Below are 21,328 nucleotides of genomic sequence, written 5' to 3' on the forward strand. Positions count from 1 at the left end.
CACCTGGCCTGCAATCCTTAGACACGATGGACAGTTTAGCATGGCCAATCCACTTAACCTGCGCATCTTTGGACTGTGGGAGGAAACTGGAGCACCCGGCAGAAACCCACGCAGACACAGGGGAAATGTTAAATGGTTTCAATATTTGAGTAGTCATAACCCCTTGGATGGAGAATTCTGAAGATTTGCACCTGTTTGTGTGAAGATATTTTCTTAAATCAGTCCTAAGTGTTTGATTCGTCATCCTGACTGTCCCCCAATTTCCAGATTTCTTAGCTGGTGAAATAACTTCTCACTCTTTGCCCTATTTAGGATTGTGTATCTTTCAATTAGATCACTTCTCATTCTTCTAAACACCACCAAGTATAAACCAGTTAACTCTTTCTCATTGCAAGACTATCCTCTCATTCAGGAAACTATCCAAGTGAACCACCTTTGTTGCAAATATTTCCTTTCTGAATTATTGAGACTAGAATTGCACAAAGTACTCTGTAGATTCTCACAAATCTGTATGTAGTTGTAGCAAGACCTCTTTATTTTTGGATGCCAATCCCTTTGCAATAAAAGGAGTTGTTTGGGAGTTTGAGCGATCCTTTTGCCACTGTGACATTATCTCTCTGATTGTTCCCAGTGAAGTATCAAAATTTTGGTTGGTCACTGACGAGGTCTCCCATTAGTTGGCAGATATGCTTGATTTCTTTAGGGTTGTTTTGAGGACAAATGCATTTCTGTTGTCTCGGTCTTGGGTTTGATATCCTGGTCCTCAGAAATCCTTTGCCCCACAGTCTGAAGGCTGAGTTGACATATTGAAAGAGAAGATGAATTGTGCCACTTTATCTTGCATCTTCCAGAAGATATGAGAAATGATCCATTTTTTTTCCCATGATATTGATATTGATCTTAATTGATAAGGAATTGTCATGCAGTGGGAGCTGGTTGGAAGAGGACCTTAGTTTTCCAGATGGTTAGTGGAAGGCCCATTTACTTTCATGCTTCAGAGAAGGAGTTTGCAATATCCTGATGCTGAGTTGAAGTGAAAGTGCTCAAGCGTCTCCTGCACACTCACTCTGAAACGTCATAATATTCAGGGTTATGGGCCGAGGGCTGGAAAATGGGGTTACAGAGGAACCTCGATTATCCTGCATTCAATTATCCAAATATCAGATTATCTGGCAAGATCGCAAGGTCCCAATGCTTGGATAAACTGTTATCCAGCATTCGATTAACCGAGCGAAATACTCCCCACTGTGGCCTTCGCATAATCGAGGTTCTTCTGTAATATAGGGCCTCTCCTGTGTTGTATGATTCTAGGGTTGAGGTTGGAATGGTTTTGAGTTAAGGGCAATGTGGTTAACAGTTTAATTTACGTGGTTTGTCTTCACATCTGGTTGAAAATGTGTTGCTGGAACAGCGCAGCAGGTCAGGCAGCATCCAGGGAACAGGAGAATCGACGTTTCGGGCATAAGCCCTTCTTCAGGAATGAAGAAAGTGTGTCCAGCAGGCTAAGATAAAAGGTAGGGAAGAGGGACTTGGGGGAGGGGCGTTGGAAATGCGATAGGTGGAAAGAGGTCAAGGTGAGGGTGATAGGTCAGACTGGGGTGGGGGCGGAGAGGTCAGGAAGAAGATTGCAGGTTAGGAATGCGATGCTGAGTTCGATAGATTTGACTGAGACAAGGTGGGGGGAGGGGAAATGAGGAAACTGGTGAAATCCGAGTTCATCCCTTGTGGTTGGAGGGTTCCTAGGCGGAAGATGAGGCGCTCCTCCTCCTCCTCCTCCTTCACATCTGGTTGGTAAGTTGATGGAGTTAATGACTGGTGGTTTCTGTTGTTTCCTGACTTACCCTGTCACTGATCCTTAGTTTTGCCAAACGTTCCACTTCCCAACTTGTCCACGTGCCACTTCCTTCATCTGAACCTGTGTTCCAGTTTTAAGATCCAGATCTGATCCACAACCAGAGTTCCAGAGTTGTGGGCGTGTGGGTCCTGACAATGCAGAGGTATTGATATAACATTGTTCTAATCTTTTTGTTTCCCCATTCACCACTTCACTCTCCCCAAATCCTTGCTGTGGGAGCACTGAAGAGAAAAGTGAGCCAGTTTTTCAGTTGCTTTCAGCAAAGTTTTAGTAAAGGGAAACAGTAAGCATGGGAGTTGGGGAGAGGCTGAGTAAATAGCAACAAAGTTAATAATATAAAGTATTTAAAATTATGGAATGTAATGTCTTAGTTTTGTCTGTTGAGAAGGGTCCTACATTTTTTACCCTGGTTTTAATGGGAGAATGTGATTCACTTCATTTGAAGCGAGGGCTTGACTTATTGTATTACTGACCAAATCCTCTCACCCACCAGCACCCACTCTCAATCCAGTCTTCGTATTTTTGTTCCCTCCCATGTCCTAAACAGTGATCAGTTGTTACCTCTACATGCCACACTCCTTTGCAATCCAGTATCCCACAAACCCTTGCAATCCAGTATCAGGTTTGCCCTGACAATCTACGTAAATTCATTAGTGTGAATGGGAAATGTAACGTGAGCCCTTTTTCATATTGACTTGGCTTCTGGTTCTACCAATTATTGTTGATATCTTGATAGATGTTTTATAATAGTAAAGGAACTGGATCTTCACCAATGTTACTTTATGTGCAGGTTATCTTAAAAGTTTCATAACTTATTTTAGATATTTTCTTGATGCTATTAGGGCGATTCCTCACCCTCGGGGTCATGCACATATGGCTGCTCTCATTAGTCATGATGGTAAGTGTTAACATTATTATTAATAAAGTCGTGGATAAATTTATGCAGTTCAGATAAATTTGACAAAATGCTTACTGTTTATTAAGGAAATATTGGCCTGCTAGATACTGGGATTTTTTTTTGTCCCTTTCAACTTTGGTTGAGTTATTAACTCTGACATTTCATAATCAATGTTCTATGTTCTTTGAGAGACTTGAATATAAGATCTAAGCTCCGGTCTAGTTGCAAGACAATGAGTGTTGCATCACTTGGGTCACCACTTTTAAAATGGATTATTAACTGAGGCTTCCCCTGCTGCCTTAGATTAACCTTTGAACAGGATCGAATCACTTCAATAACATCACTAAAACCTAGTCCTTATACTACTACTGGTTCTGGGACTTTTCTGTGCATAAATTAGCTGCTGTACTTCTGATAATGCCACTGCACTTAAAATAGTTGTTCTTGGTTGTAAAGTGCTTTGGGATTACATGAGATCATGAAAGACACTTTAAATTAAAATCTACCTTCTCAAAAGCACGATCCGTCTGCGTGTGGTTGAACTGCAACAGACTGTCCCTCAAAGCTAGGCTGTATGTGCCTAGAAATTATGCATTGCTGCTTTATTCATCACGGAGTACAACACAGCTAAACCAGTGGAATCCATGCAATTATTGAATAACTATCTCAAATGGGAACTTTTGATTTCCTTTTCTCTTCCCTTTGCACAGTAGAAAAGCACCAAGACCATTGTCCACTCTATCATTTACCCACTGAGACTAGCTAATTCCATAATCAAGCCTGGGGACAGTCTTTGCTGCTCTGTCTGGTTCATTTTGTAGCAAATGTTTGAATGAAAATGAGAGCCACTGTATATACTCAAGTAATGGTCAATCCAATGTAAAACTTCCATATGAAATCCAAAGACTCTATACTTACAAATTGCTTGCCAATGAAGTCAGATTCACTCTGGTGCAAATCTGCTTGACAGCTCAGAATTGAAGGCAGCTGTTTAGCTTTTGGTATCTATCTGCATATTAACACACGCTGTCAAAGCCTTATGTAAAGGCTTTTATTCTTATAATTTTGATAAAATCAGTGTACAGAATTTGTCTCCATTGAGATTATTTATGTAAAACAAAAAACTTATTGATAAAGATGTTGCTGCTTTTTACACTACATTTGAGGGTGAATGGTTGGGAGAACTGGACTAGACCTGGCAGCTCTGTTAGCAAGTCAATGGGAGAGAGTGGACGGCAGGCACTCTGAAATGTTATTTCTGTAAAAGTGGACCTTTTTTTAACTGAAGGTTTAGTCTTAGGAATGTGAGCTCTGAGCATGTGTTGGGATACTCATTTTGTATGTTGAAGGCTTCTTTTTATATACTACAGTATTATAATTTCATTGATCTGAATCATTATTTAGCTTTTCTTTATTTTAATGATATACAGGATTTAAAATTTCTTTGTTGGTAACTGTAAATATATAAAAGAAAGGAAAGTGTTACTAATATACTGTTTTTAACCACATGGAGGTGCTCTTTAGCCTAAGTCCTGCATGTGCTTTACAAATACCCTGGCCCACCAACATTTTTTTAGAGTTTATAGTTGCAATTAAACTTGCTCCATACCAAAATTATTTTTGTTAATTTTGACTAGATTTGAAAATACAAAATCCTGAGCTGACATGTTGGGCTGTGGAAGAAAAATAGCAAATGCTGTACTTACTTTGAAGTATAATAAGCTTTAATTGTCCTCTTGATGCATTAAATATTTGCTTTCTTGATCTGTGTTATTGCTCAGTCTTTTTGAAAATCAATCTATGTTTGGAAAGTAAGAGTAATTGATGCCTAAAAAGTTTACTATTGATGTAAAGTACAGCCTGACAGCCAAATTTCTGTGTTTGTTTTTAGTGTACAATTTTTCACATCGAATAGATCATTACTCATTTGGAGAGCCAATTCCAGGACTTATCAATCCACTGGATGGAACAGAAAAAATTGCCATAGATCGTAAGCTTTTTTTCAGTTTTTGTTTTTATCTTCCATGTAGGAAGAAAATACCATTCATTTGTTAGTTTGTTCACTCTCCACTATTCTATCCTGACTCTTTCTCAGTTGTTGTTTCACTGTTCACCTTACCATGATGTCAACTGAGGAGTTCATGTTAATAACTGAAAGCTCAGTTTGAATGTAAAACATACCTTTCTGTGACATCAGTTGTATTGATTTGGTGAGAATACTGTACTTGTGTAGCATTATTTTTACATTAAAAGAGAAGTTTATTAGTACTCCATTTATGGATTAGTTGCTGGAAAGGAGAACAGGCTTGTACAAGTTGGTTGAGAAAGATAAATTACTTGTTACATTTTAATATCTCTATTTGCTACTTTGTGCACAGGTAATCTGGATTTCATGTTTTCTTTATCGGAATATTTTTGTTATTTTGGAAAGAAAGGCTAAAATATTCCTTAAAACCTACTTGCAGAGATGCATTTTTCTATCATTATGATGGAGTGTTTTCCCAAGGTATACATTTGAAACTTACCGAGAAAGAATTCTTATCACTAAGTGAAAGTTGTTTACAGTTCATTTATGTGCAAGGAAAAAGATTTTTCACATCAGACCTCCATGTTACCTTGGTTTCTTGAAATTCTTCTTCCCATGCCCCCCTCCCCACCAGCAGTTCTAGTGCTATAGGATATAATCTGTTTTCTGTTACGTGTGCACAAGAATTAATTCAACATTGATATTGCAGTGTCTATGGAGTAAAATACCAGGACTAGATTGAGATTAAATTAAATTAGAAGTAAAACAAAATCGCTGCTGTGAGGTTTTCATTGACATGCAGATCAGATGGCTGTGAAATCTGATTATTATGCAAGAAACTACTTTTTCTCCATTTATGCTTTTAGTCCATTTAGTGCAAGTTATTGTATATAAAACCTACAAGAAAATGTTAAATGTAACATTTCATATCTCATGAATTCCTGTATTTTGAAGGAAAAGAGACCTACTTATAGAGATAAAGAAAATCGGGGAAGCTGGTAGCCTAAAAGTAGTTAAGATAGAGAGAGAGAGAGAGAAGGTAGTCTTGATATCATGCATGAAGACTTTTACTAATGTGTGCAGACTTTAAGGCTGAGATAATACAGCACTTGTAAAGCCAAGCTAATAGATGCATACATCCTCATTCGAATTATAATTTGGCAACACATGAATCAGCAAGTTCAATACAATGTATCTGACTCTTCATTGTGTTAATAAGATGCCTTATTTGAGGATAGATATTTTTAATTTTAAAATTAAAAAGGAAGTTGCCAGAATTATATTGATCTGTTACTGCTCAAAAGTAATCAGAAAAGGCCATCGAAGTAATTGGTGGAACAGAAAAAATATGTAATCTGCACCTCTGGGTACGCTGGATATTACTGCTGCACCATAGAAGCACAAATGATAGACGAATTGGCCTTAAGTCCCAAAACTTCTGCACAAAAAGTATCCATGAAGGGGTTGCCAACTGAGAAAAAAGGTCACTTTCATAATGGGAGACAGAGAGCAAGTGAGGTCTGGCTTGAAATCTTGAGTTTGAACCACTCCCATTATGTCTGAGAACAAATATGCAATGTGTCTTCTTGAATAGCCTTATTTCTGTATGGCAGCTATGTTTTAACTCAGCATGAACATTGTTCTGGGAGAGCTGAAACAAATTTTTTTTTTTGAAAAGCTGGTCAGGATATATAGAGAAAACAAATAAGATTTTCATGGCAGATGAGAATTAAGCAGCAAACATTAACAGAAACAGAAGAGAATGGATGTTGAAGGCAGTAATTAAAGCATACAACCAAATAGTTTATAAAAAGGATGGAATTGAGTTAGGAATGGAATGACATAATAGACAATCTCAATTAAATAATTAATAACAATGTTAAGGCAATAAAACATCTGGGGTCAGATCTGAGTTGAAATGGATTTGAGAATGGCAATATTGATAAAGTCTAAAGTGACGAGACCAAAGGGTTGAAGGGTATCTAGCAGAAAGGTATGAATATTGCTTTTGAACTTTGTTGGGTTTCTCAAGTATTATTTGAATTTAAACTTGACTGATTTTCAAAATACACCAGAGTGCTTCTCTAAATCTTTTTCTGCCTGACATTTCTTCCCATTTTCCTGCTGTCAATAAATTTCTTGTGCTTACACACATATGCATTATAATTATAATTTTAATTCTGAACAATGTTTCCAGAGAAAACACTCAAGTGGTACACTTGTATTGAGAGTGTGGTGCTGGAAAAGTACAGCCGGTCAGGCAGCCTCCGAGAAACAGGGGAGTCGACATTTCGGGCAGAAGCCCTCCTGCTGCTCAGATACTGCCTGACCGGCTGTGCTTTTCCAGCCCCATACTCTGGACTCTGAACTCCAGCATCTGCAGTCCTCACTTTCTCCTTGGTGCATTTGTGCTTCTGAGTGAGAAGGAGTGTATGTTCAAATTTCATTTCATAGTCTTCAATGTGCAATCTAGACTTATAACTTATTGCAATACTGAGGGAGTTCAGCATTCAAAGAACAGTTTTTCATTGAACACGATCAGCATGTTCAAGTGGATCTAACTGGCCCAATGACAGTTTTCAAGGAAGAATAAAGTATTTCTCTCTCTGTCCTGGACAATATCTATCCTTCAGTCAAAACAATTAAATTAACTAGGTAAAAACAATGACTGCAGATGCTGGATTCCAGATTCTGGATTAGTGGTGCTGGAAGAGCACAGCAGTTCAGGCAGCATCCAAGGAGCTTTGAAATCGACGTTTCAGGCAAAAGCCCTTCATCAGGAATAATTAACTAGTCATCCGTCTTACCGCCTTTTGCATTTGTGCTGCCTTTTCTGCCTAAAAAAGCTAATCTTTAACTAAAACGTGAATATAGAAGATAATGCCATTATGTGACTGCATCATCTAATAAAGGAGTTGACAATAAATGAGTAGACCCTGAAAATAAAAAGGTAGCCCTCAAGAAGACCCCAGAACCCTCAAGAAAAATATTTAGATTCCACTATAGAAAGATGATTGAAGATTGTGTAGAACTTGTAGAATTCAAATGTTAGTTGAATTGTCTGAGCGCCGAGGTGCTTCAGTTACCTTTTAAACAATCTGAAATACCCAATTCAATAATTTAAAACTAAATTTCAAATATAATCATAAATAATATAGTTCTGACACCTGACTTTGAAGCATTGTTTCTGTTCATATATCTGTCTTTATCTAATACTTTTATACTGCTACTTGCTATGTCACAAATCGGTTGTAGCTTGATACATTGGGTAGGTTTTAATTGTCTGGTACATACTCTTGCCATTACACTTGCTTTACAGACCATTTGATTAGATGTCACTGCAGCGCCTCAAGTTCAATATTCTAGAATTAACTGTTCTTGTTTCTTTCCTTCAAACTATTTTCTATTGTTAAAAGTGGATCTCTGAACTGTTCCCTTGCTATCTTTTAGGACCCTGTTATTTATTCAATAAATAACCTGCAAGTCTATGCCTCTAATAAGTAATTTAATTTAATTGTGTCTGGAGACTGTTGCAAGCCATTCTTATTTTATTATTTAATTCAGGCCTCAGTGCCTGACACTAGCTTTTGTGAGCCAGTCCATATATAACATCTTTGCTTAATCATCTGGCTTTTTTGTCTATTTTTTAACCTTATGTCCATTTTCTCATGTTAAGCACTTTTAATAAAACCCAGCATTACCTTCTAATTGTATTGCTATAAATTAATGATGAAACATCAACATGATGATCCAGTTTATTCCTGGAAAGTTGATTTTGACATCTGGCTGGTGGGGAGACTGAGTGTATAAGAGGCTGGCAGGAAATTGGACAACTAAGAAATGAAGGAGATAAGGTGAGAAAACCATGGCTGGGAGGAGATATGGCAGGAGTGGGGGGGAAATGTAAGTTAATGAGAAGTAAAGTTGGAAATAGGGAAAGCAATATGGCTGGTGGCTGACAAAAGGTGATTGGCAGATGCTGAAATGGTGGTTGCAACATAAGGGAAAATGTTAGCATGCTACAGTGAAGGGAAGGAAGTGGCTGGGGACTATAGAAAGAAAATCAATAGCAAAGGCGATGAAAATACATGGGTGGCATGAAAGCAAAAGCTAAAGAATGAAAACAAAAATTGCGTTTCCCTAGAATCACCCCCCAGAAAGCTTAGTAAGAGAAATGGGAAATAGAGTGTGAACGTAGTATGTAGAGTATAGAGCATAGAACAGTACAGGCCCTTCAGCCGTCAATGTTGTGACAACCTTTGACCTTTTATCCGATTCTAAGGTCAAACTAATCTACATGCCCTTCACTTTACTATCATCCGTGTGCCTATCCAAGAGTCTCTGAAATGTCCCTAATGTATCTGACTCTACTGAATTCCATGTACCCACCATTCCCTGTGTAAAGTACCTACCTCTGACATTTCCCCTAAACCTTCTTCCAATCACCTTCAAATTATGCCCCTCGTGATAGCCATTTCCACCCTGGGAAAAAGTCTCTGGCTATCCACTCTATCTGTGCCTCTCATCATCTTGCACACCTTTATAAGGTCACCTCTCATCCTTCCTCACTCCAATGAGAAAAGCCCTAGCTCCCTCAACCTTCCTTCATAAGACGTGCCCTCCAGTCCAGGTAGCATCCTGGTAAATCTCCTCTGCACTCTCTCTAAAGCTTCCACATCCTTCCCATAATGAGGCAACCAGAACTGAATACAGTAGCGCCTCGTCTTACGAACTTAATCCGTTCCGGGACCCGGTTCGCAAACCGAAAAGTTCGCAAACTGAATAATTTTTTTCCCATTATTCGGATAGCGTAAGAATGCTTGGACGTAGCAATGAACGCTGTTCACAGCGCACGTGCCAAAGACGAACTGAATGAGATCACGCGGGGCCCGAGAGCTTTTGCGTTCATACCTTCGTTCGTACCTTGAATTTCGTATGTACGTTGAAGCAAAATTTTACATACAATCCTGTTCATAAACCGATTTGTTAATGAACGGGGTCATTTGTATGTCGAGGTGCTACTTACAATATTGCAAATGTGGTTTAACCAGGGCTTTATAGAACTACAGCATAACCTTATGGCTCTTAAATTCAGTCCTCCTGCTAATGAAGGCCAATGCACCATATACCATCTGAACAACCCAATCAACTGCACGTCTTCCCCGTGTCTGCGTGGGTTTCCTCCGGGTGCTCCGGTTTCCTCCCACATCACAAAGATGTGCAGGGTCAGGTGAATTGGCCATACTAAATTGCCCGTAGTGTTAGGTAAAGGGTAAATGTAGGGGTATGGGTGGGTTTCGCTTCGGCGGGTCGGTGTGGACTTGTTGGGCCGAAGGGCCTGTTTCTACACTGTAATCTAATCTAATTAAATTTGGATGACAACTTTGAAGGACCTATGGACGTGACCTTCCAAAATGAATCATTTCACACGTTTCCAGGTTGAACTCCATCTGCCACTTCTCAGCCCAGCTCTGCATCCTGTTCCATTGCAACCTACAATAGCCCACCACACTATGCACAATTCCACCAACCTTCATGTCATCGGCAATCTTAATAACCCACCCTTCCACTTCCTCATCCAAGTCATTTGTAAAAATCACAAAGAGCAGAAATCCCAAAATAGATCTCTGTTGCTATTGGGGGATCTTTAGTAAATCCCAATAAAGCGACTGCTTTGCTGTTTCTGACTTCCACCCATACTGACTCAGACAAACTCTCCTCGACGACCTCCCTTTCTGCAGCTGTCATCCACCCCCTTGTTATTCCTGATTAACAATGCCACTCCCCAACCTCTTTTACCTCCTTTGCTATTCCTTTTGAAATATCTAAACCTCCTGCCCCTGTGATATCCAAGTTTCCGTAATGGCCAGAACACCGTAGCCCCAAGTACTGATCCATGCTTGAAGTTCTTCACCCTTATTCCTGACACAACATGCATTAAAATAGACACATTTCAACCTATCACGCTGACTGAAACTTTGCCCTATCAACTGTCTATCCTTCCCCACAAACTGTCTGCGTCCTGTATCTGCCAGTTCCCCAGCTACCACCTCCTCTGATCCATTGCTCCAGTTCCCATCTCCCTGCCAAACTAGTTTAAACCCTCCCGAAGAGCTCTAGCAAACCTCCTGCCCAGGATATTGGTGCCCCTCCAGTTCAGGTGCAACCCATCCTGCTTGTACAGGTCCCACTTTCCCCAGAAGGTATCCCAATGATCCACATATCTGAAGCCGTCCCTCCTATACCAGCTCTGCAGCCACGTGTTCAGCTGCACTCACTCTCTGTTCCTAGCCTCACTAGCCCATGGCACCAGCAGCAATCGTGAGATTACTACTCTATTCGTCCTGCCCTTTAGCTTCCAACCTAACTCCCTAAATTCACTTTTCAGGTCCTCTTACCTTTTCCTAGCTATGTCATTGGTACGGATGTGTACCACAACTTCTGGCTGCTCACAGTCCCTCTTAAGAATCCTGTAGACTCGATCTGAGACATCCCTGACCTTGACACCATCCGGTAGTCTTATTTGCAACCACAGAATCTCCTGTCTATTCCTCTAACTATTGAATTTTCTATCATTATCTCTCTTCTTTCCTCCCTCCTTCCCTTCTGGGCCACAGAGCCAGGCTGAGTGCCAGAGACCTGGCCACTGTGACTTTCCCCTAGTAGGTCATCCACCCCCTCCCCAAACAGTATCCAAAGTGGTATACTTACTATTGAGGGGAATGGCCACAGCCTTCATTCCACCGAGTCATGAGGTAAGTATTTTATATTGAAATTTACCTTCCCAGCTGCCCTCTGGCTTGCGTTCTCACGACTTCAGAAGTGGAGAAGCAGAAATGATTGGGAGTTGGGGGTGGTTTAAGAGAGAGAAATTCGGAATGTATTGGCTGATAAGATGGTAAGATGAAAAGAAGAGGAATGAATAGGTTTCCAAAACGTGTCATGAGCAATGCCACCAGACCTCATCTTGTATGTGGAGTTTCTTCTGCATACTTTTGGCCTATCAGATTTGTCAGCATGCACTTGATTGGCTCAAATTTTATACAACAGCATTTAAATCATAACTGATCAGTACTAAGTGAAAATGAAAGTGGAAAACAAAACATGGAGTCTTTTTTTTCCACAAAGTAACTGAGATTCCTTCTCATAGGAAAACTGACGACAGGCAACATAAATTAAAGAGTATAATTCTGAAGGTGAAAGTAGGGCTGAAGTGTTTTGAAAACAATAGTAAAGTGGGACTGGTCAAGTTGGTATATGAGATATGTAACATAATGGGCGTAAGTCTTTGAAGATAGATAAGCAGGTGGAGAAAGTGGTAAGTCGAGCATGAAGGATCATAATGAAAGGCATAAAATGCAAAAGCCGGGAAATTATCATAAACTTGTATAAAACTCTTGCCCTCATCTGAAGTGTTTTGTCCTGTTCTGGGCATCACACTATGATGGATCTGAGAGCATTAGAGAGGCTGACAATAAAATTTAAGAGAATGTTCCCAAGCGTGAAGAACTTCATTTACGTGGTCGATTGTGGAGGTAGGGCTGTTCTCCTTGGGGAAGAGAAGATTTGATAGCCATTTCAAACGTATGAGAGGATGAGTAGGTAAGTAGAAACTGTTCCCATTGATGAAAATTGAGAGACCAGAGGCAATGATTTAAGGGCATTGACAAAACTGGGGTTTAGAAAACCTTTATCTCAGTACGCAGTTAGGAATGCACTTCATGATTTGGAGGCACATTGAAGTAAATGATTCAATAGAGAATTATATGATTATTTGAAGATAAAACATTTTGCACAGCTTTGGGGAAAAAGATAGGGTGGGAATGAGTGAGTTGCTGAAAATGTGTTGCTGGAAAAGCGCAGCAGGTCAGGCAGCATCCAAGCAACAGGAGAATCGACGTTTCGGGCATAAGCCCTTCTTCATTCCTGAAGAAGGGCTTATGCCCAAAACGTCGATTCTCCTGTTCCTTGGATGCTGCCTGACCTGCTGCGCTTTTCCAGCAACACATTTTCAGCTCTGATCTCCAGCATCTGCAGCCCTCACTTTCTCCTCGAATGAGTGAGTTGGTTTTGCAGAGAGTCAGCACAGGCACATATCTCATAGTTCTATGATTCTGTTTTAAATGTTAAGTTCGCTGCTTGACTAAGCTGAAGACAAATGAGGTATTTAACATAATTAATTCATTAAAACAAAGCAGCACAAAATTATTGAAGCTATATAGTAAGCGGCATTTTCTGTTAGAAAAGACTTTGCCTTCTTTCAAGAGATTGTCTTGTATCACTGTCAGCAGAAAACCTGCCATTATATAAATGTCCAACTCCCAGAAAGTTCCTGCACTTGATACCAAACATTAATGTCATTTTGGTACAACTGTAAAAGTAATGAACTTCTTGAAGAATGTAGCACCAGCAGATCAGGATGTCGATCAGTGTGCAATGTTGATTTGTTATCACCAGTGCTATTTAGGAGCATGGAATCTGACATGTGCTAAATGACCTTTTGAAAGCAAAATACTGCGAATGCTGGAAATCTGAAATAAAAACAGAGTGCTAGGTAACTCAGCAAATCTGACAATATCTGTGGAAAGAGAAAGATGAGACTTTTCAGAACCCCACTGCTGGCAGCAGTATTGAGAGAAATGAGGATTGCATGAAGTAAATGCAAGTGTGACCTGATTAACAATAGGTGGGTTTGAAGAAAACAAATTAGGTTGAAGTTGAAAATTACATCATATTTAATTTTGGAGTGATGAGCATCGGCGATGTAGGACATGATTTGAGGAGCACACATTCAAAAATAGTGTCTGCTATGTATGAGGGCAACCTTTCTTTGGTTACCTCAAGATTGATTTTTCGTGGCAAAGTTGACACCTGCCCACTGTGTTTTGAGCATTGCTTTACAGTGTGTCCTCTTGTGGTTTTCCATTCGTCCATAAATGACCTCCATTCTGGCATTTCTTACTCCATTCTTCTGTTTGTGAACACCGTTCAAAAATAATTCAGCAACTTCAGTCTTCAGATGCCACATCCACTTGTCCCTTTTAGTAGGATAATGTCTGTTTGTACCCGTTGTTAACTGTGAACATGCTTGAAGAATGCTTTGTTATTCTGCTTAATGTTTCCAAATATTTTCTTTCATGATCCCTCAATGTAGGCGTTTTTAGTTTCTTTGTGTATTCTTCAGTTACATTTATTTAGCTTTCTGCCATACTAAAAAAAAAGAAGTGGATACAGAGAGTTCTGACAGGCACTGGCAAAGTGAGTTCTGATCTTCTAGAGAGTATAGAGAGTTCATTGTCAATGATATAGAAAAGCAAACAAGCAGACTTTGCTGCTGATTTCACTATAGAGAATACAAAAAACATTCCAGTTAGAGCTGTATATCAGGAAATGGAAGAGAGAGAGAAATTGTTTGAAATTACAATCATTAGTGAAATGGTACTGAACAAACTAATGGAACTGCGGGCTGACGTGTCGAGGGACCAGAAGAATTTCAACCAAGGCTCTTTAAAAGAGATGAGTTATAAGGTTGTAAGTGCATTGGTGTTAAGTTTTCAAAGCTGGCTAGTTCCTGGAAATGTTCAATCAGACTGGAAAGTAACAAATATAACTTCCCTATTCAAAAAATGAGGTAAGCATAAAACCGGAAACTTGTAGGCCAGTTTGCTTGACATCTGTTTTGCTAAAGATGTTAGAATTGACCATTAAGAAGGTTATAACAGTGCACTTAGAAGCACCCAAAGTAATCAGTCATGTGGTTTTGTGAAAAGCAAATCTTATTAAACCAATTTATTGGAGTTCTTTGAAGGAGTAACATGTTTTGTGGTTAAATTTGCTGAACTTGGATTTTCAGAAGGCATTTGACTAGATGCCACATGAAGTGTTATTGTGCAAAGGTAGAAGATATTGTTGTAGAGGTAACAAATTAGCAGGGATAGAAGTTTTGCTGACTAGCAGGAAACAGTATATGTATACGGGTCTTTGTGGCATTGGTAGGATATGACAAGTAGAGTCTGCGCTAGGGTCTTTTTTTTTTTTACAACTTATATCAACAACTTCGAATATAGAGTGTGAAGGAATGGTCTCTAAATTTTCAGAGAGCACATAGATAGTCAGGAAAGAATGTTGTGAAGAAGAATGCAGATGGATGTGGATAGGTTGTGTAAGTTGGCAGAAAACTGGTAGATGGAAAATGTGAAGTTATTCAGTTTGGCAGGAAGCATTGTTATGATCCTAGCTGATATTACTACTCAATTCAGATTCCAGAATGAAATCTGGTCTGATGGATCAAATTTTATTTTTGTTAGAGTTTAAAATGTTGGGTTTTCACTGAAATATAAGCACACAGGTTGCAGATTTGGTTTTAACAATTGAACACAATTACACAAGAAAATTAAATTAAAACAAACCAGCTTATCTAAATATAATACAGTTTGAAAGATTTCAAAAAAACGCAGCCACACAGAATCCCATCTATTCCCCAATGCCATCGTTTTACACTTATTTAAAAAAAGACAATTTTCCCTTCCATTGCAAATCAGTAAGTTTGACTTAACTGCTTCTTCTCACCTCTGGGCCTCTGATCTCTGAAACCTTTCCTTGAATATTAATGCGCACAGCTGAGACTTCCTAGATATTTTAATGATCAGCAGACTTCCAAACAAACACTCCTGGTCTCAGAAATTTCGCAAATCATAAACTTCCATTGAGGCAACTTATTTCCTTAACTGTTCTGAACAATCTGTTTTTTTTTTAAGGAGACACTATACTTGCTTTTGATTTCAGGCATATCTCCTTTGAACTCCCCAAAACGTTTGAAATTAAAGTTTTAAAAACTTGCTATTCCAACTTCTGTTAAGTTAATGGTTTCTCACTTTCTCTAATTGTAAATTTCATTACAGAAACTTCCATTAACACTTCAGAAGGCACATACTGTTTAAAATTGTGCATCTGAAATACTGATCTAATTAATTTTTAAAGCCCTTCCCAAAAGTAAATCAACCATATGCCACTTGTTTAAAAACCAAACTCTAAAAATAATTCTATAAATCACACATTCTTCATCACATAATTTAAAACAAAAATATAACTTAAAAAGAAAACAACTACACAATTCCCAGATGCAGAGAGATTTGGGTGTTCTATTTCATGAGTCACAATGTTGCTATGCTGTTACAGCGAGTAGCTAGAAGTCTAATGGTCTGTATTCTTTATTATTATATTTACTTCAGGAAAGAAGTTGAACATAAAAATAAGGATGTTATGCTTCAGTTATATAGGGCATTGGTGAGACCACATAGAGTCATAGAGATGAACAGCAGGAAATAGACCCTTCAGTCCAACTCATCCACGCCAACCACATATCCTAAACTAATCTAGTCCGATTTGTCAACATTTGGCTCATATCCTTCTAAACCCTTCCTATTCACATACCCATCCAGATGTCTTTTAAATGTTGTAATTGTACCAGCCACCACCACTTACTCTGGCAGTGCATTCCATACAAGCACCACCATGTGTGTGAAAAAGTTGCCCCTTAGGTCCCCCTCATTCCCCTCTCACCCTAAACCTCGAGACTCCCCCACCCCAGGGAAAATTCCTTGTCTATTTACCCTATTCATGCCCCTTATGATTTTATAAACCTCTATAAGGTTACCTTTCAGCCTCTGACGCTCCAGAGTGAACAGCTCCAGCTTATTCAGCCTCTCCCTATAGCTCAAACGTCTAGCCCTGGCAACACCCTTTTAAATCTTTTCTGAACCCTTTCAAGTTTCACAACATTCCTCTGATAAAAGAGAGACTGGAATTGCAGTACTCCATAACCAGCGCTCCTCAAAAATTCCAGAAGATTCCCCTGGCCTCAGAAACTACTCAAACGCCATTAGCCATGCGGCTGATGCAGCTGCCACCCCCACGCTGATTGATGATGTCACTTCAGCCCCCATCATGGCCCCTCCCACAACCACTTCCGCCCCTCACAATTCCTCATGCATATCACGTGACATCACTTCCGCCCCTCTCATCATCGCTGATGCCACACGCTCAGTGACTTCCGCCACCCCTACTGCCGTGGTCACCACCACTTCGGCCCCCACCAGCGCCACTCACCTGCATTCTGCTGACACCCACCCCACACACAGACCCCACTGTCACTATCCCCACCCCCCAGAACCCCGAGGGGAACACTACCCCTGCTCATGCCTCCACCCCCATTCCCCCCACCATCACACCCACTCCAGGTACTGGCTCCGACCCCACTCTCAGCTCCACACCCACACCAGATCCCAGCTCCCAGCCCTGCCGAGTTTTCACCATCCCTCCAGATCTCCCACTCACTGAGGACGAACGATCAGTCCTCAGCAAAGGACTCACCTTCGTCCCCCTCCGTCCAAGCATCAATGAATTTAATACACGCCATGACATCGAACAATTCTTCCGTCGCCTCCGCCTCCGAGTTTACTTTCACAATCAGGATTCCCGCCCACCTTCCGAGGACCCCTTCGCCCACCTCCAACACACTGCATCCACCTGGACACCCCGCGCTGGCCTATTACCTGCCCTCGACCTCTTCATTTCCAACTGCCGCCGGGACATTAACTGCCTCAACCTGTCGACCCCCCTCCCCCACTCCAACCTCTCACCCTCGCAACGCGCAGCCCTCCAATCGCTCTGCTCTCACCATTAAGCCAGCGGATAAAGGGGGCGCAGTGGTAGTCTGGCGCACTGACCTCTACACCGCTGAAGCCAAACGCCAACTCGAGGACACCTCTTCCTACTGCCCCCTCGACCATGACCCCACCCCCCATCACCAAACCATCATCTCCCAGACCATACAGAACCTCATCACCTCAGGAGATCTCCCACCCACAGCTTCCAACCTCATAGTCCGGGAACCCCGCACTGCCCGGTTCTACCTCCTTCCCAAGATCCACAAGCCTGACCACCCTGGCCGACCCATTGTCTCAGCATGCTCCTGCTCCACTGAACTCATCTCTACCTACCTCGACACTGTCCTATCCCCCCCTAGTCCAGGAACCCCCCCCCCACATACGTTCGAGACACCACCCACACCCTCCCTCCTCCAAGACTTCAGTTTCCCCAGCCCCCAACGCCTCATCTTCACCATGGAAATCCAATCCCTCTACACCTCCATCCACCATGACCAGGGCCTCCAAGCCCTCTGTTTCTTCCTCTCCAGACGTCCCCAACAGTACCCTTCCACCGACACACTCATTCGTTTGGCCAAACTGGTCCTCACCCTTAACAATTTCTCCTTTGAATCCTCCCACTTCCTCCAGACCAAAGGGGTAGCCATGGGCACACATATGGGCCCCAGCTATGCCTGTCTCTTTGTTAGCTACGTAGAACAGTTGATCTTCCGTAATTACACCGGCACCACTCCCCACCTCTTCCTCCGCTACATTGATGACTGCATTGGCGCCACCTCGTGCTCCCGCGAGGAGGTTGAACAATTCATCAACTTCACCAACACATTCCACCCTGACCTTAAATTTACCTGGACCATCTCTGACACCTCCCTCCCCTTCCTGGACCTCTCCATCTCCATTAGTGACGACCGACTTGACACTGACATTTTTTACAAACCCACCGACTCCCACAGCTACCTGGATTACACCTCTTCCCACCCTATCTCTTGCAAAAATGCCATCCCGTATTCCCAATTCCTCCGCCTCCGCTGTATCTGCTCCCAGGAGGACCAGTTCCACCACAGAACACACCAGGTGGCCTCCTTCTTTAGAGATGGCAATTTCCCTTCCCACGTGGTTAAATATGCCCTCCAACGCATCTCGTCCACATCCCGCACCTCCGCCCTCAGACCCCACCCCTCCAACCGTAACAAGGACAGAACGCCCCTGGTGCTCACCTTCCACCCTACAAACCTCCGCATAAACCAAATCATCCGCCAACATTTCCGCCACCTCCAAAAACACTCCACCACCAGGGATATATTTCCCTCCCCATCCCTTTCCGCCCTCCGTGACTACCTGGTCAGGTCCACGCCCCTCTACGACCCACCCTCCCATCCTGGCACTTTCCCCTGCCACCGCAGGAACTGTAAAACCTGTGCCCAAACCTCCTCCCTCACCTCTATCCAAGGCCCTAAAGGAGCCTTCCACATCCATCAAAGTTTTACCTGCACATCCACTAATATCATTGATTGTATCCTTTGCTCCCAATGCGGTCTCCTCTACATTGGGGAGACTGGGCGCCTCCTAGCAGAGCGCTTTAGGGAACATCTCCGAGACACCCGCACCAATCAACCAAACCGCCCCGTGGCCCAACATTTCAACTCCCCCTCCCACTCTGCCGAGGACACGGAGTTCCTGGGCCTCCTTCACCGCCGCTCCCTCACCACCGGACGCCTGGAGGAAGAACGCCTCATCTTCCACCTCGGAACACTTCAACCCCAGGGCATCAATGTGGACTTTAACAGCTTCTTCATTTCCCCTTCCCCCACCTCATCCTAGTGCTCCACCTCCACACTGTCCCCTTGACCTGTCCGGACTTGTCTGACCTGCCTAGCTCCTTTTCCACCTATCCACTCCACCCTCTCCTCCCTGACCTATCACCTTCATCTCCTCCCCCACTCACCTATTGTACTCTATGCTACTCTCTCCCCACCCCCACCCTCCTCTAGCTTATCTCTCCACGCTTCAGGCTCTCTGCCTTTATTCCTGATGAAGGGCTTTTGCCCGAAACGTCGATTTTGCTGCTCGTCGGCTGCTGCCTGAATTGCTGTGCTCTTCCAGCACCACTGATCCAGAATCTGGTTTCCAGCATCTGCAGTCATTGTTTTTACCTCAATGTCCCATACAGCCGCAACGTGACTTCCCAACTCCTATACTCAATACTGTGATAATGGTCTCCTTATTTAAGTAAGAGTATAAGTAGTTTAGTGCTATTTCACTGGAGAGATAACAGATTGATACCTGCCGTAAGTAGGTTGGACAAACCAGGCTTGTTTCCTTTGAGGTTTGGAAGAATGAGAGATTATGACACATATATGATCTTAACAGTCTTGACATGATAGATGTCAAAAAGCTGTTAACTGCTCTGGGTGAGTTGAGAACTAGGTGCGATGTGTTAACATTAGGCATCACTCTTTAGGACCGAAATGAAGAATTTTAATTTTCTTTAGGGGTTGTGCATCTTTAAGAAACTTTGCCCCAGAAGGAGTGATCGTTAAACATTTTTATGGTTGAGTTAGATTCTTGTTAGACCAGGAAAAGAAACTTATTTGCATAAATGGAAATGTGGAATTCGAAGAACAAACAGATCAGCCATAATCATACTTAATTACAAAGCAGACTTGAGCCAAGTGGTCTACTTCACTTAATTAATTTGTTCATATATCCTTTTAAATCTCCCGTCCTGTTATTTAGCTGAAGATTTGCACCTAGAATTTAGATTTATGGCCAACGTTCACTCTCAATGTCCGTCTGAATCTGCCCACAACTTGAGGATTAAGTGAAAGCCTGAAAGAAAAGTGAAAATTCTGAAATGATGGTCTGCATAAGGCTGCAACACATTACCACAGCCCCCCCAGAGGTGGCAAAAAGCTATCTCCATTGCTGTGGCTGGAAATTCCTTTTCAGCTCTCTTATTTAATATTTTAGCTTTCTTATTGGAAAGCCCATAAAAGTCACCCTTTGTTCAGTGTGGTGGAGCTGTTTCTGATGGTATCTAAGTAATAACCAGCTGTGAAACTGATTTGACCCTGAAGAAATTTGAAATATTGTTATAAACTATTTCAAAGATGCCAAGCTAGATTTCTTAAGTTTTTTTTTTAAATTTGTTGTTATATTTTCAAATCTGAAGGTTTTGATATTTCAGTTCTACCTTCACTCCATTTGAGTGTCGCAATCTTTATTGCACTCTTTAAAAATGACTTAATTTATTAATGTTAGAAGAAAGAGAATTATTGCAAGTTTTTAAAATCTGGACACAAGTTTAAAATGCTGGGAGTGCTTAGCAGTTCTGACAGACGTTGTGGAGAGAGAAGGACTATGACCTATCATCTGCACCAAAGTTTCTTTTGATATCTTTTATTTCCAGTAGCATTTCTTCCAATGTTACCATTCCTATATCATCAATAAAGTCAACTTGTTTAAAGTTATGCTTTTTATTTGGCGTTCTATTTTCTACCATCATGTCTACCAAGAATGTCCGAATGCTATTGTCACTAGGCAATGCATGCACCTGCACTGCTGCTTCCTGTTTCCATCTCATTTGCTAAATCAAGCATCAATACTTTAATACCCATTATGAGTTCATTACCGATTTTGCTAACTTTTTATTTGCATGCAAATCTTATTTGCATCCCTTGTACACTTCTGTCAGTATGAAGATGATTCAAATCCTAGGCATTATCAGATAATTTGTCAATCATTTGTTTTATAGCTTCCCACAAAACTAAAACATATTTGGTATCCAATTGTATTGCACTATAAACATTTTCCCTTTTTTTTTATCTTTAATTCTACTTAGTTTATAATTCCATTATCCAACTTACTTGTAATTCACTAAC

General features: G+C 41.2%; 1 protein-coding gene across 2 annotated transcripts in view; it reads left to right on the plus strand.

The window, feature by feature from the left end:
* The window catches only part of LOC122559659 (endoplasmic reticulum-Golgi intermediate compartment protein 2), a 70,341-nt gene that overhangs the window by 31,024 nt on the left and 17,989 nt on the right, over window positions 1-21,328 (plus strand). For both annotated transcript variants that reach the window (XM_043709503.2, XM_043709506.2), the window contains exons 10-11: window positions 2,698-2,753; window positions 4,645-4,743. In XM_043709503.2, coding sequence (XP_043565438.1) covers window positions 2,698-2,753; window positions 4,645-4,743 — 155 coding nt within the window. The remainder of the gene's footprint in view (window positions 1-2,697; window positions 2,754-4,644; window positions 4,744-21,328) is intronic.

The sequence above is a fragment of the Chiloscyllium plagiosum genome, unplaced genomic scaffold, assembly GCF_037043375.1.
Source record: "Chiloscyllium plagiosum isolate Xiang-an unplaced genomic scaffold, Cpla_swu_hap1 HiC_scaffold_19, whole genome shotgun sequence".
Classification (NCBI taxonomy): domain Eukaryota; kingdom Metazoa; phylum Chordata; class Chondrichthyes; order Orectolobiformes; family Hemiscylliidae; genus Chiloscyllium; species Chiloscyllium plagiosum.